This window comes from Chelmon rostratus, chromosome 16, assembly GCF_017976325.1.
Source record: "Chelmon rostratus isolate fCheRos1 chromosome 16, fCheRos1.pri, whole genome shotgun sequence".
NCBI lineage: Eukaryota > Metazoa > Chordata > Actinopteri > Chaetodontiformes > Chaetodontidae > Chelmon > Chelmon rostratus.
This window is the reverse complement of record NC_055673.1, coordinates 6,800,979-6,826,083: the sequence shown is the minus strand read 5'-3', so window position 1 is coordinate 6,826,083 and position 25,105 is coordinate 6,800,979. Positions and strand designations below refer to the sequence as shown.

General features: G+C 42.6%; 1 protein-coding gene across 2 annotated transcripts; it reads right to left on the bottom strand.

The window, feature by feature from the left end:
- Positions 1–155: 155 nt before the first annotated feature.
- ago4 (argonaute RISC component 4) lies at positions 156–25,024 on the bottom strand. 2 transcript variants are annotated; one of them, XM_041954862.1, is made up of 19 exons: positions 24,838–25,024; positions 17,800–17,971; positions 17,402–17,522; positions 16,587–16,768; positions 15,811–15,947; positions 14,808–14,942; positions 13,895–13,982; positions 12,678–12,825; positions 12,394–12,513; positions 11,983–12,144; positions 8,935–9,083; positions 8,088–8,272; positions 7,828–7,987; positions 7,270–7,441; positions 6,854–6,997; positions 6,516–6,650; positions 5,458–5,559; positions 4,551–4,750; positions 156–4,388 (listed from the first exon to the last, which is right to left on the bottom strand). In XM_041954862.1, the coding sequence occupies exons 1-19, from the start codon at positions 24,854–24,856 to the stop codon at positions 4,280–4,282; spliced, it is 2,640 nt and encodes an 879-aa protein (XP_041810796.1). In that variant the 5' UTR covers positions 24,857–25,024; the 3' UTR covers positions 156–4,279. The 2 variants fall into 2 exon arrangements, with proteins under 2 accessions (XP_041810796.1, XP_041810797.1); XM_041954863.1 differs by having other exon boundaries at positions 8,935–9,068.
- Between the last annotated feature and the right edge of the window lie 81 nt (positions 25,025–25,105).

The window sequence follows — 25,105 nt, the reverse complement described above, 5'->3', positions numbered from 1 at the left end:
GAGGCCTTGGTGTTGATTGGTCAACCAGTTCTATGAGGACATTAAGGGCCCGTTTTCAATGGCTAACATGCCATCTGTCATCAATGACCTAAAAGACGAGAACACACCAGCTCTGTTATAGGCATAAAATACCAATTTATTACTTTGCACATTAACACAAGAATTCCCTGCAGGCTAAAAAAAAAAAAAAAAAAAAGTATTTGAACATGTCACATAATAGCAATAACAGCGAGTGGATGGCCCTCTGCTGAGGGGCGGGGCCACAACATGCCCCGCCCTCTCACAACCGTTCAGGAAGGGCTCCGTTCATTCACAGAATCGGAACATTCCATTCATAGTATTGGAATGTTCCAATTCTATGATTCTTATTGCTATTAGACAATCACACACAGCTTCAGAGACCACTAGCAGAAAAAAAAGCAAAACAAAAAAAACAGAGCAGAGCTATAACAAACCCCCAAAAAAAGAAACCAAAAAACAAAATTAAATTAAAATACACGATACACAATGTCAAATTACAAATTCGTTAAGATATAACAATATATCAAAGTGAGAGGAATTTAAAAATAATTCATGCTCTCTTTCTATTGGGGCACAGAAAGAATTATGGATCTTTTTTTTAAAAAGGTTAAAAAGAGGTAATCCTGCTCCGCTGGTGCCATGGGGACCCCTTCACAAAGAGGAAGTGCACTTGTGAGGGGTCAGCAGAGTTGCCATGGAGACAGGAGAGCCCCCACCGAGAGGCGTGGCCACAGGTACAAACCAGGAACGAGGAGACGAAATGGATGCTCGCTACAGTAACCTGGCGAAGGCGAGAGGGGTTAGGTCTTTAACGGGTCCACGTTTGAAGAAAGTACCTCGTTTGAATTTGAACACGACGCAAAGAGCTGGGCCCCCCCCTCGCCTCAGAAAACAGAGTGTACCTCCCAAATTACTGACATTTGTGTAGGAATCTTTAAAATGTGTCTTAGAGAGACCGGACAAATATTGCTAGCCTAAAACAGTCCCACTAACTTCATAAACATTTACCAAAAAGAAAAAAAAAAAAGACAAGGAAAAAAAGCGTTTATATTTTTTCTTTCTCATAATAAATATGATTCCAAAAAGGTTTTTTTTTTTTTTTTTTTGTTTTTTTAAATGGACAATACTCTGGCATGCAGGCGAGCAAAGTCTACATTTTGTTACTTTAAAGAAAATTGTCTAAAGCCTACATAACTATTCCACCAAATGCACATTCCCACTGATTGATACAAGCAAATAAAATGAACTAAAAATAAGAAAATAAAAAGCACAGACACAATTGCGAAAGTAGACCAACAACCACAATGAGAAGAATTATAGCTTTGCTTTTCCACGTTTGAAAACTAGAACTGGGTTAATATTGCTTTGCAATGTCATGTTACAAACAGGGAGTGGCCGTTTATCAGACTGGAGTTTAATGATCAAATATTGTGACGGATATAAAACATCAAATCATTCCATATTAAGAGATGCCAGATGAACATCAATCACAGCCCACTTGGCTTGGTAAAACTAGTGCACGGTTTTAAAAATTGATCTGCCCCCATTCAACAAAGAGTAAAACTTATTGCATGCAATGCCTGGACATCACCCTCCCCACCCCAGCCCCTCCTCTTTTCTTGCCTCTCTGCTCCTAAATGAGCCAACGCCCACGCCTTCAACAGGCAGGTGCTCAAACTCATTCATAGTAAACCTGCTGCTTTACGGGTGGTTTATTACAAAAGGGCTTCCACTGAGCTGTCCCTCCTGATGAGGCGTGCACGTCGACTGCTTCTCCAAACCCTCCCGCCCTACAACTTTTCCTAATCAGAACACCAGGGGGCACCACCTGTGCCGTTGTGACCGCGGCACATCGCTGCGATTTCCATGCTGACAGTTTGCAGAGTGTTTGTACAGGGGGTCCAAGGGCAGTGCTTATGCTTATTGTCAATTCATTTAATCCAGTGTTAAAAATGCATAAAAATATGAAACAAACACTGTCAAATAGCAGAGACTTTAAGATGGGTATACTTCAAATACACACAGAGTAATAGAAACCATTTTTTAAAAAGTCTAAAAATTCAACTCATCGCCTATCACAGACCGCTTTTTAACAAATCTCTTAATCTAGGTTCACTCTGATTACGATCCCTGATTGTCTCCATCCATCTGATCAAAACCCAACGACACCGGCTGAGTGATGCGCACAGCGGCAGATCTGTTCTACCCGTCGGAGTGCTACACGATACCTCAAATCTGCCGCCAGGTTTCACTCACATCAGAACCTGCAGAGGAAGCATGAATTCATCCACCCTGGGGCCTACTTCTTCTCACCATTAACCAGAATGCTACAAAAAAAAATGTCCAACCCAAAGCTCTAACCCCTTAACCTGCAGCTCAACAACTGAAGTCTATTCCTGAAGTCGCACTAGTAACTATATAACTGGCTTTGCTGCCAACCGGAAAATTTCATCACAATAGTAACAACATTGACAACAACGATAACAACAACAACATCAATGGTAAACTACTAATTCTAAACAACAGTTTTTTTTAAGATAACCACAAAACATCTTATATTAAACTTTTACAAATCTGCTTTGTTGATTCGTATGTATAAATGCATAAAGGTACGAGAGATTGAGAGTGCCCTCTGTTGCTTGCCTAGCGTCCCGGGTCAGTGCAATGAATTGGCCAGTATTAGCAAAGGACACCTCAAAAAACTATGTTGGTTTCCGGCCCTTGAAACTACTACAAAAAGAAAAAAAAAAAAAAAAAAAGGAAAAGAAAAGCAACGTCCAGCTGTGTCATCATATAATCTTTCTGATAATCAGGTCCAAAGAAAAATAAGATCCTGCTTTTAACACAGAAAGCAAGGCTGATAAGACCATACTCTGTGTTTAATGCCTTTAGCCATTCAACAGGTCCCAATGCTGAGCCAGTCGCAGGCCAGACCACGGTTACTACTGCTACACGTCAGACCTGACTTCACTCACTACTTGAAATGGATTCAATCACCTTTCCTTTTCATGGGACTTGATGTTTTGAGGCACAAAGGAGCAGCTGGCTCCCACAGGTGCAAATCCCAGCCATCCTGCACTAGCAGCAGGCTAACGCACATGCTCAAAATGTAATTCGAAGCATTTCAATTAATAAGTGAGCCAGGGCTGCTACAAATACCCACACCAGCCTCTAGGAGGCCTGTTTAAGTCATATGTCTCAAAGTTGCTCTATAGATGTAAATATATGCTTATATGTACTGTATGTGTGAATATAAAAACAACAAATCTGAGGCATTTACAGCAGTTATCTCCTTGATTTCCCTTTACAATTCAGTGGCCTGCCATGAAACACACATGCACACACAAACACACTCTCATACAGCAGTACATGTATATACAGAGATGCGCACACACACAAACAAACGCACGCACAAACAAACACACGCACGCACACACACACACACACACACACACACAAACAGACACTCACACACATTCAGACCTGCGTATTCTTCTAAGATGGGAGGAAAGTAGTAATGGGCATGACACCCAGGTCACCTCGCTTGTAAAAGACGGTAAAGGAGAAAAAGTTAAAACACACGCTCATAAAAAAGGAAAATATATATATATGTATATGTATATATATATATATATCATTCTCAAAAGGTCGACTCCCCTCCGTCTCTTTTCCTGTAGAGTTCCCTCCCCACCACCCAATAAACCCAAGACCTTGTGACAGATTTTGCCCAAAGGGGCTCTGAGGTAAAAGTAGATAAGAGTCCTGCTTAGCTGGGAGAGCTGAAGAGCTGCGCTGACACGGACTGTGCCAATCCACTCCCTTGCTCAGTGTATCTTACAAACACAAGAGTGCAGACATTCAAATAGAAAAAAAAAACAAACTCAAAATAATGGCTCAACTTGTAGTATGTGTGTATGGTTTGTTTTTTCGTTTTTTTTCTTCTGCGCACTGGGAACCCTCGGGGGTCGCAGTGCTGGATTGCTGGTTTGAAAGGCGGCTTGATTGGGAACGCTGGTTGGAGATTGTTCGTGGAAACAAAAACCTGCTGGACGTCGAGACACAGCAGATTTTTCCCCGTCCAAGAGCCGCTTTGGTGCAGATTCGGAAAATGAGTAGAGTGAGTGTGAAGAGAAAGAGACAGACTACAAGGAGAGAGAGAGAGATGTGGGAGAAGAGAGGGAGAGAGACAGGGAAATAAGAGATTAAAAGAGAGAAAGACGGGGAATCCGCGGGTGGACTGGCTGACGTGCTTGATAGCTCAGGCGAAGTACATGGTGTGCTGGGTATCATAGTGGATCTGGACTGCCTTGGCCAGCGCCTGGGGGTCCCGGCCGTTACTCTGACCCGACACATGGCTGCCTTCAGCACTGCAAGACAGAGAGAGGCAGGGTTCAGAAAACATTTCCACATTTTAACTTAAAGTATCCATTCACGCTGGTCGGTGAAAGCATTTTGCTCGTCCAACACAGCCAGATAGGAGCTAATTATCTTTCTTGAACTGGAGCCACAGATATCCAGGGCGGCTTCACCTGTCGTGGTCTTTGTCCACCAGGTGATAGCGGGCTCGGAAAGCCACTAGTCTGGCGTAGTAGGCCGGTGCTGGGATGGAGACGGAGCGTGTGCAGCGGACGTAGGTGTGGCACAGCTGGTAGGTGAGGAGCTGCAGTTCGTCGGCAGTGAAACAGTTGTCATCCCACAGGACGTGGTAGTGGGACGGACGACTGGTTCCCTGAGGGACAATCGAACATGTTAGATATCAATACAGAACTGATCATTTTCATGTTATGTTATGTTATACTAATAAATATACTAAATACACTGCTTCAGTGTGCAGGTGCGATAGTTTGCACACCTGTGATTGTTGGTCTTAATTTCCACTTCTTTACAGGAGTTCCTTTATGTTGATGTGCAGCATAAGGCTCACTAGTACATGAGCTAACACAGAACAGCTCTCCTCAACAAACTGAAGAGCAAGAACTAAATGCTTTAGTATGATCAAACCAATGCAAGTATCTGTTTCCACTTTTAAATTTACAGCAGACAGGGGTTTATATTGAAAAGACAGTTTGTGGATAGAGCATCACTTTAAATAACAGCCAAACCATCTGATGGGTCAAAGAAGCATCCAAGTCATGCCGTTTATTGTCATTAAGCATCATTACTGCGGTAACCACAGAGCAAAATTGCCATACCCTTGATGACAATTTCCAGTAAAATAACTGTTTGTACCCGTAATTTCTATTTTTGTGTGTGTGTGTAAATGTGCCAAATCCATCCACCAATTCAAAACTGCAAAGGAGACTTGGAGATCTGGAGTGAGCAAAGTTGCATTAGATTTCTTACAAAACATTTGAATAACCAAATTGAAATACTAAAAAAAACAAACACTTAATTTATCACAAACACTCATGGATGAAAGGTTTGTGAATCCCTCACCTGAATCCCAGCATGGCTGCACAGGTAGAAGTCGAACTCGGACGGGTGTGTGATGGTGCTGTCCACTGTGGTGCCTGCTGGGACGTTACCGCTCTTCCCAACCTGCAGAGGTCCATCAATGTATTCATGTTATTAGTTAACAGTCTGACAATGTTGTGCAACAGAAAGCAATTAAAAATGTCACACATCATAAGCTGTGTTTTACCAGTATGGGTATATTTTCACGCACATTTTGAAGTATCACATTTGAAAAGATCTAAAAAAAGAAGCTCATTGCAGCGGCATTTTTTTGTAAAAACGTTTATGTGCTTCATGGGAGACAGAAACACCTTTTCTGAAAAAGTGCTGACATAGCAGACATTTAAGTCTCGTGAGTGGATCAGCTGTAAGCTGGAGGAGGATGAGCAGAAGAAGCTGAGGAGGAGGAGGATGAGCAGAAGAAGCTGAGGAGGAGGAGGATGAGCAGAAGAAGCTGAGGAGGATGAGCAGAAGAAGCTGATGAGGATGAGCAGAAGAAGCTGAGGAGGAGGAGAACGAGCAGAAGAAGCTGAGGAGGATGAGGATGAGCAGAAGAAGCTGAGGAGGAGGAGAATGAGCAGAAGAAGCTGAGGAGGAGGAGGATGAGCAGAAGAAGCTGAGGAGGAGGAGAACGAGCAGAAGAAGCTGAGGAGGAGGAGAACGAGCAGAAGAAGCTGAGGAGGAGGAGAATGAGCAGAAGAAGCTGAGGAGGAGGAGGATGAGCAGAAGAAGCAGCAGCAGAAGTTCCTGAAGACTCTCTTTTTCTCTTTGAGAGCGACTGGTTTTCTAATCTTCTTCATGTTTAAAGTTTAGTGGTGGCTGGCTACTCATGACGACTTCTTCTTCAACTGTTTATTAAAGATAAGCGTAACATAGTCTATACCGCCAACCCTCTGCAGAGTCTAATTTATTTGCACTAAACCAGTTGATGAAACGTCACCTAATTCACATCTCTTTTTGTCTCCTGTGCAACATTTTGCTTCAAGTTCGCTTGAAAATCAGATGGATATGCGACTACAGTAGAGTGAACTCCTACTGACCCTCTCAGCTTTGTCAGAGCAGAAGAGACGAGTGTGATGACGTTTCTGAACCACAATGTAGGTAATGCCTGGCCTGTAATCCTCCTCCAGACTGATGCAGGCCTTCCTGATGGCTATCAGCTCCGGCCATGCGACCTAATAAAATACAAAAAAAACAACAACATCATTTTAGATTTTCATCTTTAAAGTTCTGACAGCCTCCCCCCTCAGACTGAATCACAGCTGCCTAGTAGATCAAACTTAAGGCTTGCACACCAAAATGGCAAAAAATATGGCAGAAATGAGCTGCAGATAAGCATAAAAATAAATCAGAAAACTAAATAGTGCTAACGTCTCACCTGTTTCATTTGTCCCTCAGACACACCGCCACGATAATAGATGATTCGTGTGGGTTTGAAGCGCGTAGATTTGTAGAACTGGATGAGCAGCTCGCGCACCATGTTGGTCAGGTCTTGGATTACCTCCTGGCTGAAGAGCTGCTCCTACAAGAGCCAATAACAACTGATTTAGACTCAAAAGAAAAAAAAAGCGGATGAAACTGCACATAGAGCCAGAGTTAAAGGGTACATCAGACTTGATGGGAGAGAAATGTCCAGAAGTCCAAAACTGACATCTAGTGATACTATATATTGAAAATAGCATTAAATTACTCCGAACAGATTGATTTTAAACTGAATTGCTCAAACACTACAAGTACAAATTAACCGTTTGTCAGTAGTATGATAATCTAAATGTGCAGGCAGAATGCTGTTACCTGGGACATGTCCTGCCGAGATGTCTGGACTCGCACTGTGGCGCAGTAACGGCTGGGGTGGCCATCCATGCTGCCCACCACCGCCGCGATGGACGGCTTCTTCCCATCACCCGCTGGAGGATGTGTGACATCCGCACCCAGGAAGATGACGGGCTGCTGGAACACAGAGGGCCTGAACCAAGAACAGGACACGCAAAAAGAAAAGAGACTTTCCATCAACAGGCTCGTACATCACATCTCTTATTCAGTTTCTACAGCATGTTCTTCAAGAACAGCATGATTACGAAGAAAATAACGTGAGACAAAAAGACCTAAATTGTGCAGAGTTAAAAAGATTCTCAGAATTTAAGGACCAGACGAAATAAACGCCAAGAACAGCGAACATTATATGAAAATGATGCAGACTATTACGAAAACTTTTATTGCTCCTTACCACATGATTACCGGGGGATTATTTACTCTCAAAAAACATGTGACCAATCTACAACATTCAAAGCCAAGACACATTCCAGACTCCCATCTGGACTGCGACGAAGAAATAACAAAACCCGGGCTGACCTCTGATGAGGCACCAGGACGTTGTTGATGCCTCCAAGCTTGGCGTTGATCTTGAGGCACAGGTTGGAGAGGGTCTGAGGGGACGTCTTCACTACGTTCTTCACCTGCACACACTGGGTTGCCATGCCAAGGAGAGTGTCCCCCACCCGCTTCACCTCAGCTGTAGAGGAAAACCGAGATGACCAAAGATCAACATCAACAATTTACTTTAAAAACAGACTAATTAATTTAAAAAACATGCAAAATTGGGACTTTCTTACCATACACTGGTGTTTTTCCAGGCAGGATGACCACGATCAGCTGCAGGCCTACATAAGACATCTTGAGGTGTTTGAACATGGGCTCCACACTGTCAGCTCCTTGGGCGTATTTACAGAAACATGGCTGGCCTTGAATTGGCATCCCGGCATCCTTGGAGATCTTTCGAAGCTGGTCAGTGAAGCTCCTGTTGAAAAGCATTAAATGCTCATCAGAAATCAGCTGCGTAAGCATAATCGGAAAACATTTAATAAATTCAGCGTAAATAAGGAGAAATAGATTCACTATCTTTGTGCAAGATAACTGTAATTGCAGAGTGTAACGGAAGATCTTACAGCCACATTAACGGCTTTGTGAGACTGTGCTTAGTGCTATGTTATGCTGGTGTAATGTCTACCATGTTAGTGTTTGCATGCTAGCATTCGCTAACTAGCACCAACACGAAGTACAGCTGAAGCTGATGGAAATCTTATCACACTTGAAGGTATTTGATCATAAACTCAAGTATTGGACAAATTCAATTCAAAGAAGACAAATTACCTGATCACCATTTTTACAATTCATCCTTCCATCCTTTACATGTATATCTGCACCAAATTTCATGACAATCCATCCAATAGTTGTTGGTCACCTACAACTACTACTGTTAACCTCAGGGTGGAGCTAGAGGAAGAGATCTGTCCAGTAGTCATTGAAGATATTTTAATATGGTGGGCCGACTGAACAGACACTGGCAACAGCAGAGCTTCACCATCACTTCACCTTGTCCTCCACATGTTTCACATTTCTGGGACAAGCCTCATTATAAAGCCAACATGGAACAACACAGCAGCAGATGCCACGACTCACTTGAGCAGGTCCTCTCGACACTGCTTCTGTGGAGCGAAGCAGGCCACAGCCCAGACCTTGATCTCGATGCCGGCGTAGAACTGCTTCCCTCTCATGTCCCACACGCCCTGGTTGGGCGTGGCCACGGTTTTATTCTGCGGAGAGAGTCCCTACTCTCTTAGTCAACCCCCCGGTTGGATGAGCCAATACAACAGGTACTACAGCCCAACCCACACTTTGATTTTCCAACCACATACTGACAAACTGTAACGCTTACAGACACATTGTTACACAGATTGAAATATTCTACGCACAGTGAATGACTTCAAAATGGTTGCATACCGGTTTTACTGTAATGATGTTGTGTGTGCCTGTGCATGAATCATTGATCGGCCCACAGTCTATACTCAGCACTGTGAGACTTGAAGTATTTAGAAGCGAGACACGCTCTGTTTATTTTACTGTACATACAAATATCCTGGTTTTATAGCAGGAGTTCTGACATGAGCAGCAAGAAGTAGTGTATCAGATCAAACACACATCATTAGGTGAGTGCTGTACTGTGAGCGTGGCTGTGAATACAAATTCAAAAGGGCAGTGGCTTTCAATTAAGTTAACGAGATTTGCCGAAGGCCATTAAGAGCTTTTAGTCTCCAAAACAAGTGACCACAATGAACTACTTGAGAATGGCATGCCAAGGAAAGTTAAGCGCTTCTACATCTCATTACAAGATTGTCTCAAAAAAGTGTTCAAGATGTTTGAACAGATCAGAGTTTCAGGATTTAAGAACAACCTGATAAATGATGACAGGTTGTTGTCGGCAATGTTAACACCTCATCACAGGTCATGGTATATTTAAATTAGACTGCAGCTTTTCCCATCTCACATGTTGTACAGACAGTTTCACTTTCATTCTGTGAATACTTTGTTGTAACTATGTCCACAAACATCATTACAGTGTTAATGTTACAATGAAAAGTGTATATTTCATTCATTCGGATGGGAAAAGCCTTCAGTCTACATTTAAGGGCATTTCACTGGAAGCCGATTAGACTCGATATCCCAGCAGGCAAGTGGCCAAGACTTTTCAGAAAGAGAGTGTGTAGTGATAGGATCTTGGGTAAATTAACCAATGTATAGTTCAGGTAGCCAATAAAGGGATTTAAGCTTGGCGCTGGCACGTAAGAGCTTTTTTTTTTCAAGCAACAATCTGCTGTAATTATCTGAGGGACAATCGTAAATGAAGCAGCGAGTATAAGAGAAAAGCTGGCCCATACAAAGAACCAACGTCCCCACAGGGATCATTAAAGTTTCATCTCATCTTAGCTGAATCATTGAGCGCTTGCCTCTACATGGGGTGTTATATTCCAGCACCTGTCGAATTTATATTAACCTTTTCATTTTCAGATGGGAGATAAAGTCACATTCACTCCACAGGCTTTAAAAGTGAATCTTTTAGATGGTTTTTATGTTAAAGCTGGGTGGCTACGAGTCTCATCGTCCTCCTGTTGGCAGCGCATCCACTCTTCCCCTCTTATACACAATCCTTGAACCCCAATTCAGCCGCTCACGCCCAACAACCAGGCAGTTACGTAGGGGCAAAAGGTCAGAGTTTCTGTAAAAAATATGGATAAACATCTTTTTCTTGTCCAGAAAAAAATGCTCTCAGCTACGTCTTCTGTTGACGAGCTGGACGCAAATGAACGCCTTTCTGGTCCATTCAGGTCTGCTATGAATCTTCTGTATGCACCCTCCAAGCAGATCTCTCTGAACAGCTGACTTGAGATTCAAAGGGTGAATCTCAGCAGTCTGCAGCGACATGCTCCTCATCTCCATTCACCCACTAACACAGACTCGACTGAATGAAACAGTCCAAAACTCAAGCTTTCGTCTACGTGCGCTGTGATATCTACACACTCAGAAGCTGTGTCGGTGAAGGGAGAGAGATGCACTTAGCAGACTGCAGAGATGAACCGCAGGATTATAACACGGGGCAAGATCCAGATCTTACAGGTCTGTATTTCAAGTTAAATACTGCATCTAGTCATCACCTGAATTAACAGTAGCAATTAAACTTGCAGGACCAATCAGCATACAGTAGGCCTATGCAGAGATGCAAAATCAGAAAAGCAGCTAGTTCTGTAGGTGTTTTCCTCTTCTGGATTCCTATTTGAATGTTTTCTTTTAACCACATCCCAATATTTACTCTCTTAATTTGACTCTCTTGCATAATGTAATAATCTTATAGGTTTAAGTTATGGACACCTTTTCAGATTATTACAACTTTCTGAAAAAATAAAAATAAATCATGTTTTCTCCTTCATTTTGGCACGGAGGTCAGCTCTAAATAGTGCAATGATTCCATGATTCTTGGCTGCTGTTGCTATGGTGAAATGGCCAGCCAGAGGTACAAATCAGAGCTGTAGCCAATTCAAAATGCTTCGAAAAGGTGCAGCTGACACAAAACAACACAGTTGAAGTAATCTAGAGTAAAAAAGTCAGTTTGTTTAAGATGAATATTGTATTATTAGTACGACTCTGCAAACATAAAGCTTTTACTTGTCATATATAACAGAATCTGGAGCTCTCTTTTTTTTTACTGAAATGCACCCTGGGAGTTGGAGTCAACTTCTCACCTGGGGTTTTTATGTACACAGGATTGTACCTGCAAGTTGTTTTTAAAGCAAATAAATATTTTCTAACACAGTTGTTCATCTCTGGCAGTGATGAGTCAACTGTGGGAATGTGGTGTCCATCTGAGCTGTAGAAGTGCTCCAAATGTGAGTCACCTCATATTGGCTATGGGGAAAATCAACAGGGACTCTTCCATAACGAAGGGTGCCCGAAATACCGCCTCCCACTTTATAACTCTAACATTTAGTAAAAAAGCATGAGCTCAAATAGTAGCCATTTTTAATCAAATATTAATTAACCTCAAATTTGCTTCAGAAAGCCCCTGCTCAACATGGATCTTCCCCCATGTCCCAGCATTCATTCTGTGATGCCCCCACCCCGTGTGGTCCCAGTCAGGCTTGTGTCCCCAGAGTGCGGGCCCTGCCCAGTACTCACCCTGCCACAGTCTCTCCCTGTGTCTGTACTCACCCGGCCCCCATACTGTAGCATGGGTGCTGGGAGAACACGTCCTGTCACCTCGGTCATGTCATTGTGCACCACAATGCCAAATTCTTTCAGGTAAGGGTCCGGGCCCCCGACCATGCTGTTACTTTTGACCTGGGAAAGAAGGCGGAAGGAAAGGGGAGGAGTTGGAGGGTGGTTGAAGGGGAAGAAGAAGGTTGAGGAATGAAAATGAGACATAACAAATATAAAGAAGTGATAATACCGATTTATCTTTGTCTCTTTAATAGCAGAGAGTTCATAGCAGTCGCTGCAACTGAAAAAGTCCTCTGAGAAAAATCAACCAAATGCGAGCAGCTCCAGTTGCTTTTCTTATTCCCACCCCAAGAGGGAAACAGCACTCACCAGTCTGCTGATCTCTTCCTGTCTGTCGGGGGCTGAGCGAGCTGTGGCTTTGATCATGGTGGATGTCTGGTTGTCTGTCAGTTTTTTGATACAGCGCTGGCCTGCCACTATGTTGCAGACCTACAGAGGAGGAAGAAACATTTCATTGATGGAACAAACTCAATCAGATAAGAGGAACAACAGCATGGAATTAAAAGAGCGAATGCTGCCGATGAAGATGAAAGGCTTTATTGTCTAAACAAAACTAAAATGACATTTAAGCATCAAAACAGCCTCTTTCTCACCTCCAGGGGAAGGTAAGTGTGCTTCTGTTCTTGCCCTACTTGCAGGCAGGGTAAATGTGGATACTTGAGCTGCAGATTGTACTTTTGCTTGAAATATTGAGCTACGGTGCACTCCATGGCTTGGCCGTTCTCAAGCTGTAAGGGGAACCTGTGAATAAATGGAAAATGTGGGCAAAGCACAGAGACGTCCACACAAGTATGTAAAACAAAAGGCAAATGACCAAAGTTTCATTAACATGTCAAAAGCTCTTACAATGTTGGGACTTTTTGGTACTACACAACACCTACAATGTTGCCCTTCGAGCTGCACAATATCAAACAAAGTGACATTCTGATATCTTTTTTTTCCCTACAATTTATATTATATATATGGAAAAATACAGGAAGCTTCACCAGATGCATTCAGGGTGTCATTCATACAGTTAACAATACAGTTTTCATCATGTGGGTACTTTAAAAGCCATCCTCTTCCAACAAAAGCAACACTGGCAGGGGCAAGTGGGGAGAGTATAATGAACTTATGGACAAATGGACTTGTGTGTTCCAGCTGTGTTATTTACACGTAATCTACAATTCTAACAATGTTTAAATCTCTCAGTGCAGCTGTGGGTGGTAAAAGTCTCAAACTCAAACAGATTTATCTATATGTCAGCAAGAAGTACAGATAGATCAGGACACTGCAAGTTTTGTGTGCATTTCTTACATTATGACACGAGGCAGTGCTGTGACAGAAACTTTTTAACCAGCAGCGGTGCGAGATGATGCTGATAACGGGAGAACATGCCCCCTTGTGACACCTCGTGTTACTGAATGCCTGCTTCTGGCATCCAGGCGACATTATCTGTGACAGTAGCGGTGTTGCGTGCATGTTTACGGTCAGCGATATGCAGACTGTGCATGCACAGTGATCAGCTCGCTCTGTGCTCTGGTGAAAGGGTGCACCTGATCAGTTTCTCATGCAACCAAGACATGCAGTGCTCATTTTCAGGTTGTGTTAGGCAACTAATGGGGCCTGCTTTGGTTGTTTGATAAACTGATAAAGTGCACCCCTCCACCAGAGCACACTGGGAACTGATCAAACTTGTAACCAAGAACCCTTTAATTGGACTAAATTGTGTAATATCAGACAGACATTTTTTGTGGACTAGTTATGAAAAATGAGAACCTTATGAGTTTTTCTTTTCATGGCAAGAGGGCAAACAAACTGTGGCACTTACGTTTGGTGGCTGGCAGGTCGGCGTGTTACATTGCACACACGGTACTTCCTCTTCATTTGACCACAGTGTGTGACCTCAACTTTCAAGCCTGTTTGAAAACAAACAAGAAAGAACGGTTACACACTCATGTGAAGAAGCAGTGACATTTTCCAACCAACTGCAATTTCAAATGTTTTGATATCATTAAGTTTAGTGGGTTGCGATTGTACTCGTCTGTTCCTCCAATGCCATTTTCAGAACTGCAATAAAGATATATGCTGACAAGGCAGCCAACTGTGTGCAGGGTGTTTCAGCTCTCTGCAGTTTCCCCTTTACACATTTGTCACAACTCGGCTGAAAACACAAACTAAAAGGAGAATTGAGAGCGCTTACAAGGGTCAAAGAAAATGCGCAGTTGAAACTCCACAGTCTGATTCAAAATGACATCAAATCTCAAAAATGCCATTCACTCCTGCATGATTATATGGTGGTTCTTTGTGCATTTACAATATGAAAAGTGAGGAAGACAGAGACTGGAGCTGCTTGGAATAGCAATTTTTCTTGCATATAAAAATAGTGAGTTATGGATAACGGTTATGAATACTTGTGTGAATCTCACTGACATATTTTCCAATTTAAGACAGCCTAGTTGCTGTTCAAAAAGGCAGAAACACAATTGTTACCCTCAGGTTAAAGACAAGTGTACTGTAAGTGTAGTGGTTATACAGCATGATTAAGTGTCAGCAGTGGGTGTAGATTCTTTAGTTCGTACATACTGCATAAAAACAAACATGCATGTGCCTTGCAGGCCCACACCTTACTGCAATCTCTGGTGAGTTTGATACACGGTGAGTCACAGATACTGTGGATGGAATGTGTGTATGTCTGTCAAATGTCCGAATATTATGTGTGTGCGCTGGTGTTAAGTGCTCACCTCTTATTTCCTTGGTGAATTTGACGCGCTGCGAGTCAGTCAGTGGTTTGGTCTGTTCGTTGATGTTCTGTATATCCAGCACCTCACACATGAACTCTATCACAGGCTGAGCGCGGTAGAAGGCTGTCGCTGACACTGAGGGGCAGAACGGATATGACATTATTCAGCAAATCAGTCCCATAAATCAATAAGTACAAACAAGCCAATGAGTCCATGATACTGCTCATCACAGGCAGCGAGTGGAGTGATGATGCAGCAGGGACAAAGGGAGCTTTATAGCAATGTCTTGTGCCCATAATGAACGTCCTTATCTCATCAGCAATGGCTACAGACTGTTTAGCATCTTTCCACTTTGTTGACCTCAATACAACCAAGTGGATACAAACAAACTATTTAGCGAGTAAACCATTTTCTCATTGGATTAGTGTTTTTGGTGTTGGTGGCAAGAGGACATCTCAACCACCACTTTCCACTCTCAGATTCAGGAACTGGCTTCAGTGCAAAAATGTCTTGTGAAATACTGAATTTTACAATTTCAACTGACTTAACTGGTGTTCAGACTGAAAACAGGCCTGGAAGTTCAATTTGAGTTACAGATGAGTTTAACAGCTTATCGGATGGGTTTTAGTTTGAGATGGAGCTGAAGTGAATTGCATTTTTACAGAACATGAAGTTCTGTATAATCCATAATGGCAGCAGATGTATTTAGTATCTATTGCTGCAGTCTGGGCATACGAGAGCAGCAGCTGACGATGAAAATAAAACATCACTGATTATCAGCGATTGAATGCATATTACTACATTGAATCTTGCTGGGTAAAGCATTAAGACATGCTAACATTATTTACCTGTTAACACCCATATCAAACATCAGCCTAATGCAGAATACTGCACAACAGGCATAGTCACAAATCAATTACAAGCAATCACTACCTTCAGGTGTGTGAATGAAGGTAATGTAATAAATCACAGCTCAAGTTGATCGGCTGCGCTCAGGTCTTACCGTCGATGTTGAGCATCATGTTCCACATGGCAGGACGGACAGACTGATGGAAACCAAACCACACCTCCCTGCCTCCGCCCAGAGGATGGTAATAGCCCTCCGGAGGGGAGAAAAACGAACGCCCCACTGGAGTGTACCTGTGTACAAAAAACACAGGGGACGAACAACAAACAAATGAATCAACATGGACGCAAACCAAATCCATGAATGAAATGTCCACGGGATCCCTTTTTAATAATCAGACAAAGATTCAAATTAGTCCGTTTATGTTGAAAATTTTAGACAGTTATGTTACACAGTGAAAGCACAGGAGGCCCACTTAAGAGACCAATTTCACATTTGCTGAAGGTTTGCAAATTAACATAAAAGGGAATTAAATCTGCCAAGCGTGTCTGGAAATGTGCACTTAATTATTTGTGTGTCAAGAAAATCTAGTAAATAGTCTAAGCCCACACAAAGTTATCAATACAACAGAAAATAAGGTCCAGGTATAACAGTACAGTAAATCCTCCCCATATTCAAATCAAAGTCAACAGATCTATCATACACATTAGTGATGCAGTGTCCTGTGGTTCAGCTGTCACACTGTGCTGCTGAACCCAAGTCAGGCATCAAACACAATAATTACATTGCGTAATATGACTTGATCAGGAAGACACAAGGCGGCAGGAAATTAAGTAATACAAATAAAAGATAAAAAGCAATAACTGTCAACAGACGTGAAAAAGATGTGGGGGGTGTGTTTGTGAAAAGGCAGAGGCGGTGAGCGTCGATACCTCATGGAAGGCAGATGCCGCGTGATGACATCCAGGGCCTGAACAGAGTCTTCGGGGACCTCGTTAAGGTGACCCGACAGGGCTTCCAGCAGCATCTGTAGACTCACCACAGACACCCACTGCAAAGACACCTTGAACGTCTGATCTTTCCCCTCACCAGGCAGAGTCACCTCCAGGTCCACCTAAAGATGGAGAGAGGGGAGGACGGGAGTACAGAGGGAGGGGAAGGAGACAAAGAGAGGGAGATGGAAACAAAAGATGAGGACGGAGGGATTGAAGAACAGGGAGCGATAGACAATAAGTACTCAAGGGAAAGCAGATTGAAAAGAGAGCAATGACAAATCTGTTGGTCTTTAAAATTACAAAAAAAAAAAAGAGTCAGCATTAAAACAGTGCAGCCACACAGAGTTAAGGCTGTAAACAAGAAGCCAAAAACAGAAAAATTAAGCTTAATTTAATAAACTTAAGAAAATCCTGTTTACGCTGGGAGCAGAAATGTGAATGAAAGTCTTTATAGCTTTTCGTTTTTAATAATGCATTTAAGGTTTTTTCCATGAATGCAGTTTTTTTTTTAAACAAAGTATGCAGGGATTTTTTTTTCCTCTAAAACAAACTAGGAAAACTAAGGAAAAGGAAAATAAAATTGTTGTCATAAAATTACTGTTTGACTGCCACCTGTCGCGTCTTTTTGAATCATTTAGGGCTAACTGATTTGTCAACATGTCAAAAACATTTAAACACCGTTTTTTTCAGGTACACAAATAAGTCGGTGCACATGCTGACGACACAGAGGGTCGAGTGTTTGGAATACCAACCCTGTCTCTCCCAATTGGCAGTGGGTGAGCTGTGTACATGTTCCTCTTCCCGTCGTAGCCCGGCTGTCGGTCTCCAAAGATTTGCATCTTGAAGTGCCGCACCATGGTGTCCACCACTTCCCTACAAGACAGGTACAACAGGACGGTGAGCCAAAAACACAGGCCCAACCAGTGATTTAAGATTTCTGCTGACAACATAGAAAATGGCCATGTGGTTTCATTCTGCAATAAAACAAAAAGGCTCCTTTTTCCACAATTCCACTTTTATTGGCATCTAAAACTTCCTGGAGACAAGTTTCTCCTGGGACTCTTTGGTTGCAATAGTTACAGATCCAATAGCATTTCAAGATCACAAATACCTAAGACATGGAAGACCTCAAACCTGTCAGCAGATTTACCTGTTGACCCTCCGAGGCCGTTTCTCAGGCTTGATGTCAATATCATAGTGATAGACATCAATCTTGGGAATCTGGACCTGGAAGTGGTTGGCAAGGAGCCGGATGGGTTTCCCCACCGTGCCAAGGCCGGGACGCCGTGGAGGCTGAAACAGAGAGGTTGGGGCGGGCGGGCCTGCAGAGAGCAGAGGGAGAAAACAGTGATTGTAGCAGTTTCTTAATGATTTTTCATCATCTTACAGTTCATAGGAGCTTTTATTTACTTTGTAGATCACTGCTTTGTATCAGAATCAGTAACTTATCTTCATTTCCAATAGCGGATTCATGTATTAGTCACTTTCCTTTTTTCCAGACTCTTGAAAAAAAAAAAAACAGATGATTCTACATCAAAAAAATAAAGAAGCTTTAAATAAATCATGTTTGGCATTTATTTTGAATGTGAACAAAAGGTGGCGCTTATCTCTGCATTAAATGTCAAACCTGAAAGACAAATATGCGCGGCGTAACGCCAAGCTTGTTGCAAACCATCTCATCAGCAACGCCTGCTTGAATGCACTGAAATGGCCTCATAGACCCGTGTACATGCTTTGATTGATCCGTAACTCTGGCCCCTGACCTACATGGGTCAACAAGGGGCTGGCGAAACAATGACCTCCAATTATCTTTCAGCCCGCCCCCAGCTCCACCCAGACACACAGGGCGCCCACCCCTCACGCCGAGACAAAGACCGAGCTCCTCTCAGACAGACAGCAGCAGGGCCATATGGAGGGGTGCCACACAGAGTCGGGGATTACCGTTACACACACACACGCATGCATATATACATACATACATCACATTCACACACACATTACATACAGTGTATGCACATGCATGTACACAGGTACCTGACACAGGTGTGGTGCCTGCAGGTTAAACTGTAGCATAAGAAGCTGCAGGCAATGGAGGAACACAAAGTCTTGAGAGCTTTAGTCACCCGTTGAATAGACTTCAGGCCTCTTTTTGCTACAAGTGAACCCTATAATGGTACATCATATCTCACACATCAACACATGGAGACATGGAGGGAAGGAGGCAATGTGATGCCTGCTGTCTGTCAAAATCTTCCTTGATCTGTTGTTTATGCCTGCCATGCATCACTCTGAACAAGAGCGTCTGCAAAATGCTCAGAGGAAACAGCACATCTTTGCTCTGAATTCAGTTTGGTATAAAAGACAGAAGTACACAAAAGATTGAGCATAAACTCAAAAGGCAGAAAAACATGTAAATGAAGTTAAAACAATATAGTGTTGGTGGCATTCGGAGGAGGCTGCTTAATGCTTTTGTCAACTGACAGCTAAGGGACTGCAGGGGTCCTCCTGAACTCCATGCACCCACACGCTCCAGTTAGCAAGTGAAGCGCGAGAGCACGGACAATCGGGACCCTCCCCATCGCTTCCTGAAAACACGCTTCCCAACATGCCCTCATCTAGCCTGGGCCCCAAATCCCCTCCCCTTCTCCCTGCAGCCCACTCCTCCTCCTCCACCATACAAATAAACCATTAGCGTGATTTTAACATCCTTCAGCATTTCGACATCATTATGTTTATGATACAGTCTCAAATAAGAAGCCATTTGTTGCATGTCTGCTTTTCTTTGTCACGACTTGGATTAAAATTATCTGATGATTCATTCTACTTTGTCCTACTGGCCTTGTTACTGATGGCAACAGAAGGCGTACCAAGTGTTCTACGCTGAGCTGCAAGCTGAACATTGTGTGTGTAATTCTTCATTATGTATCGCAAACACAGTAAAGCATTTGAAGCACATTGTAATTCGATAGTAGTGCATGTATTTACAGTATGTCTCCCCTGTGATGTGTTGTGTTAATGGTGAGGCTTTACAAGCAGGAAAATGTGTCTATATAACATTTTGTCATCCGTTATACGTACATGAGGGGTAGACAAACTGGGATAAAACACGGTTCAATACAACACTACAAACACAAAGTATGACCACAAAAACTGCCAGACAGTTGAGTCAAAACACTTTCACCCAATCTCAAATTAACACAAGTTCGACATTTCCCAAGGCTTATTCATACTGCAAGGCTACTACTTCATTCAGGGTTTCTGCAGGGGTCAGCGAGTTAAATTCAATGCATGTTTCACAATCATACAAGGGCTGCAACTGATGATTATTTTCACATCAATTAATCTCAGAATCATTTTTTGGATTAATCGTTTCGTCAGAAACAGGTCAAATTTGTTTAGGGAGCAAAACTAAAACTATTCAGTCTACAAGGACATAAAACTCAGACAAAAGCAGCAAATTCTCAACCGCAAGAAGCATAAATTGGAGAATGTTGCTCAAAAGATGGCAAGAAAACTATTTAAGACAAGTCTGAATTGCATTTCAGACTTCTATCCTTCTAAGCCCTACGTATTGAATTGTATGACATGCAATTGCAATTTTTCCTGATCCCTTGGTGCAGCAAGAGTTTAACTCCATGTGTGAGAGGCAAAACGAGTTCCAGGTCTTCCTCTTCCACTTTCACCAAAAACAGATATGTACCTATATATAGCCTCCTCAGCTGCCACACTACTACACTTAGCCATGTGTGTGTCTCAACGTGAAATGCCGTCTGCTTACCACAATCAACACCAACAAACGTCCATGCTGAGGTTCACAAATAAAGGGGTTATGGCTGCAAGTACCAATTATTTTCATTATCAATTAATCTGCCAATTATTTTCTTGATTAGTGCATTAATTGTTCAGTCTGCAAAATGTCAGAAAATAGTCCTCAAGCCCAGGTTAGTGTCTTCAAATTGCATGTTTGTCTGACCAACAGACCCAAAGATATTCTGCTTATGATAACATAAGACAAAGAAAAGCAACAAATTGTCACAATACTGAGATGCTGGAAGTGTTTGGCTCAAATGATTAATTTGATTAGCTAAACAGGTGAAGATTAATTTCCTGTCAGTCAACCAGTAGATAAATAGACCAGTTGTTTCAGCTCTAAATGAGTTTCTAACTTGGACCATCCAATTGATTGGGTTTGTTTCATCATTCAGCAACAGCTCAGGTTAGTTTGTGTGTGCAACCAAAATGGCTACAAGCTAATAAAGGAATGCAACTGATTAAACTGAAAGGACAAACAGTGGGAAAGATACCAAATGCAGGGCTGCAACAAGGATTGCTTTGATTTAACCATTTCTCCAAACATGAAGAAAAATGACAAATTGCCAAGCAGACGCCTGAGGTGACCTCTTACAGATGTTGGTTTGTCCAACAGCCCAAAACCCAAAGATATTCAGTTTTCAATTATATATGATGACGACAAGCATCAAATCCTCTCATGTGAGAAGCTGAAACCAAACTGTGTTTGGCCTTTTTTGTCTATTATTGTTTGAAAGATAATTATTTTCTGCCCATCAACTAATTAATCCTTTGAGCTTTAAACAAATGACATCAAAACAGAATCAAGAAATTAAAGCTAACATGCATGGGTATGCTGTATAAAAATAAGGAACTAGACTAATGCTTGGGGTAATTTTGGGGTCACTTCAGTATTTTGCACTGCCTCTACAATAGTTTAGTGCTCCATCATGGGGAAAATGAGAAAATTCAGGAGAAAGATCACATGACTGTCCAACACTAATCGCACTACTTAATCCAAAATTAAAGCTACAAATATGTGGAAGATTTAAGTGATTTCTTTTCTGACTATGTCTTTTTCATGTGCATGTTCATGGCCAGTCTTAATAAAAAAAAGCACATTTTATATGGAAGCTGTGTTTTATTCATCCCTTTAGCAGCTTCATCATGCATTACTGAAGTTTTAAATTGCAGCATATAAAGACTGAATCCTAACAGAATAACTTAGCAATAAAACGTTTAAATAGAGCTAGATATCACTTGAAAGAGGTCCTTCAGACTTGTCAAAGATGGCATTTAGACCTCGACTTTAACAACCCATCAAGCAGGCATACTCCATCATGCTATGCTTCTGCTCCAAGAGAGACAAAGCGGCATCTACTTTGAGGCACAGAGGAAGCGAAATTAGCTTTTCCTGGCACAGAAAATGACAGATGCACTTGAGGACAACAAGTCTTTCTGCTCCTTATGTAGTCCTGAGTGCGTCTTTCAGCTTGGATCCAAATTGACCACGAGCTGTCTTCAAGGAGCAAAAACACGGTGCAAAGATTATCGCCTACCCGTCCTACTGCGTTGATTTTTCACGTCACTGATCTAATGTTGATAAACCTCTATATCACATGCACTGTACTCACATTTGCAGGGGGTTTGCTACTCGTGCACTGTAGAGCCTACTAATGCTGTGAGTGTCCCTGGTAACCACAGTGTGATCAAGCAGAGAGACAGCTGGTCTAAAGCTAAGCATGAGGATGATGGCTTGGCCTGTAGATGAGTCAGACACTAACGGCACTGAGCAGGGAGCTCGCAGACGCCCACACCTGCAGATCACCTGGATTAAGGTACTACACTGGACTGTGGAAAAGGGAAAAGTACTAAGAAAGACTATTCACAAGGAGGGAATACCCACCCCTCGACAAACAGACGTTTCATTCTTAGCTGTTGCTTCAGGAGCAACTTATTTTTCCTTGCGAGTTCAGATACAACGCTGAGCATCATTCATTATGCACACACATTCCACCTGAGCAGTCCATGTTCACTGGCCACAAATGTCAATGGATGCATTTCAACACATACATCCAATGTTTGTGTAGTAGTTCTCACTGAATCATCAAACATTCCCAGATTTTATCAGGAGCTGAAGTTGTTGTTTCTTTGCCTCAGTTCTCGCCACCCAGAGTGAACTGTTGCCCGTTTGCCTCCGCTTACATCTTTTCCTGTGACAGCCGACTGCTTCAGTTTGTGTAGGAACACCACTTCAACAGGGGCGTCTCACAAACACAATAGAAATTAAAAAAAAACAAAACAAAACAAAGAAAGATAAAACCAGCTGCTTTGTGAAGACACCCCGGGCTTTCATCACATCATTACACACAACCTTTGGGGGGCCCTGCATAAAGAATCAAAGCCACACTAAAGGAAAAGCCATAAAGTGAAGAAGAAATCCAGCAACTGAACCAAAGGGGGCTGACAAACGCACTTTTTAAATTAAAATTTGCAACGTGAACACTTTGTTCTCAAGTGAGGCAGTCTATGCAGGGTTGGATATTATTCATAGTTTGTCCATCAGCTTTAAAGAGCAACACAGCATCATTCTATTGTCACTTTGTTCATGCTCCGTGGCTGATTGCAGAATTGAAACCCTGTGATCTTGTTTGTTAAAGACCCAGTTCACACATACATTTTCAAAACTGAGCTTTTTCTATGCATTATGACCCCACACAAATGTAGTTTTTGTTTTCACTGAAAAAGGCTTTTTGGAAATCTCCACCAGGGTGAAGAAAGTCAGAAACAAAGGTCAGACAGGGAAAAAGTGTATGTCACTTAGTACAGTTTTGGAATAAGTTTGGGATTATAAAAAGCTTGTTTTGGCATTGATTTTGACTAAGACTGCAGTAAATGATGCAGCTTACAAAAGATCAATATTAGTATAAAAGGTTTGACATTAGCACTGGACACAAAAACCACACTGCTTATCTTATCATTATAACTGAGTTATACTCCACTTTGCAAACATTTTTTAAACACTACTCCTCCCTGAAAAAATGTAGCTGACTGGCAGTGACCTTCAGAAGTATCAGAAGAATTCTGCAATGTAGCATCTGCTGTCATCATGGATAAAAACCTGATGGCTTGCAGTGATTGTATGTGTCAACGAGGCTGCAGTGGCTCACACACCTGTGGGTTGTCATGCAATAGTGCTACCTCCAAACATTCCCCTGGACCATCATACATCACTGTGCATCTATTTAATATTTATTTCAATACTACTGCTCAGCAAATGTCCTTAAATAATGCATCTCAGTTTTCCTAATGTCGCCACCTTTCTTCTGGAGCATGTGTGCCATGTCTGTGCACATACAAAGACTCAACCCAAATAAAAAAAAAAATTGCTTCACTGTCGCAAAAAAAATGTGATTTGCTCTGCAAGCTGCATTCAATCGCTCGTGTATGTCAAGGCGCATTTCTGAAACAAAACGACGAGCTATTTGACTCTGTAGGGGAAAAAAGGATGGACCACATTTTGCATGTTGTGACAATACAAATGCATCGTATCGCTTGGTGTACAGGTGTGTGTGGCGGTGGTTTTTTCTCCGCATACCTTATCATTGCATGGCTGCATCGCTGCAAAATAAGTGCCTTTGTTATCATATAGGAGATGGATAATATGGAGCTGGTCCGCAGATCTGATCGATAAAAGCGCCATTCATCCCTGCTGTGGTCTCACAGTCTCATGAAAACAGCAAATAACGAGCCACAAAACACGCACGTCTGCTCATTTCACGCCAGTAACGCGTGTTTCACTGGCATTTATTTTGTTTTCCACCCATCGCTGTCATCTTGGACGAGGGCAGCCCGTAGAGACGCACTGTTCCTGATGGCGATGGTACATATTTAGACGGTTTAGCAGAAAACAAGCAATACATTCGGGATATTTTGTCAAATTTCGACTGGATTGTGTGGCCTCGGTGTAGAAATGAGGTCGTAGTTATGTGGCTTGAAAGAAACATCATGAACAAACATCAACGTAAACACACCACGACGCGGAAGGAAGGAGGAAGGAAGGTCCTAGTTAAATCCCCACTCACACAATGCCAGACCCGACACGACGGGCTGTGCGTGCTTCAGATAAATAAAACCGCGCAGACATTACTGAAACACCGATAAAAACACCAACCCCCCTCGTTGGGACAGAAAACGTGGCTCGAGCTCGATGTAAATAAAGACAGTCACACGTTCACACAGACACACGGGCTGGGCCTCGGTTTGTTTTCCCGTCAGCGCGTCGAGGCCTCGCTGCAGCCGCGGCCCCCAGTGAAGCGACGCATTTGCGCACACGCGCCCCACACACGGCTCGCGCTCCCCGCTCATAGCTCGTTCTCTATTTTCTCAAATTTCTTACCGGGTCCGAGCGCTTCCATGGCCGAGGCCTCTCTCTCCGTCTCTGTCCCGGCCTGGCGGCTCCGTACCGACGCTGAAATTGGGGGCGGTATCGCGAAGCTTAAAGTGGCTAATTTAAGAAAAGGGAATATAGATAGATGCGTGGATGACTGCTGACTGGACTGACTGACCTGAGCTACCACTGCTGCTGTTGGTTCTGGGGATTTGTATGTGCGCATGCGCCACTTAGAAGCTTAGGAGTCCGCTGTGCGCATGCGTAATTTGCTGTA

Excerpts from the sequence above, each read along its gene's own strand:
- ago4 (XM_041954862.1), bottom strand. Across the intron at positions 12,826-13,894 it reads CGACCTGCCAGCCACCAAAC|GTTCCCCTTACAGCTTGAGA; the intron begins GTAAGTGCCACA and ends ATTTATTCACAG. Across the intron at positions 7,988-8,087 it reads TGGAAAAACACCAGTGTATG|CTGAGGTGAAGCGGGTGGGG; the intron begins GTAAGAAAGTCC and ends TTTCCTCTACAG.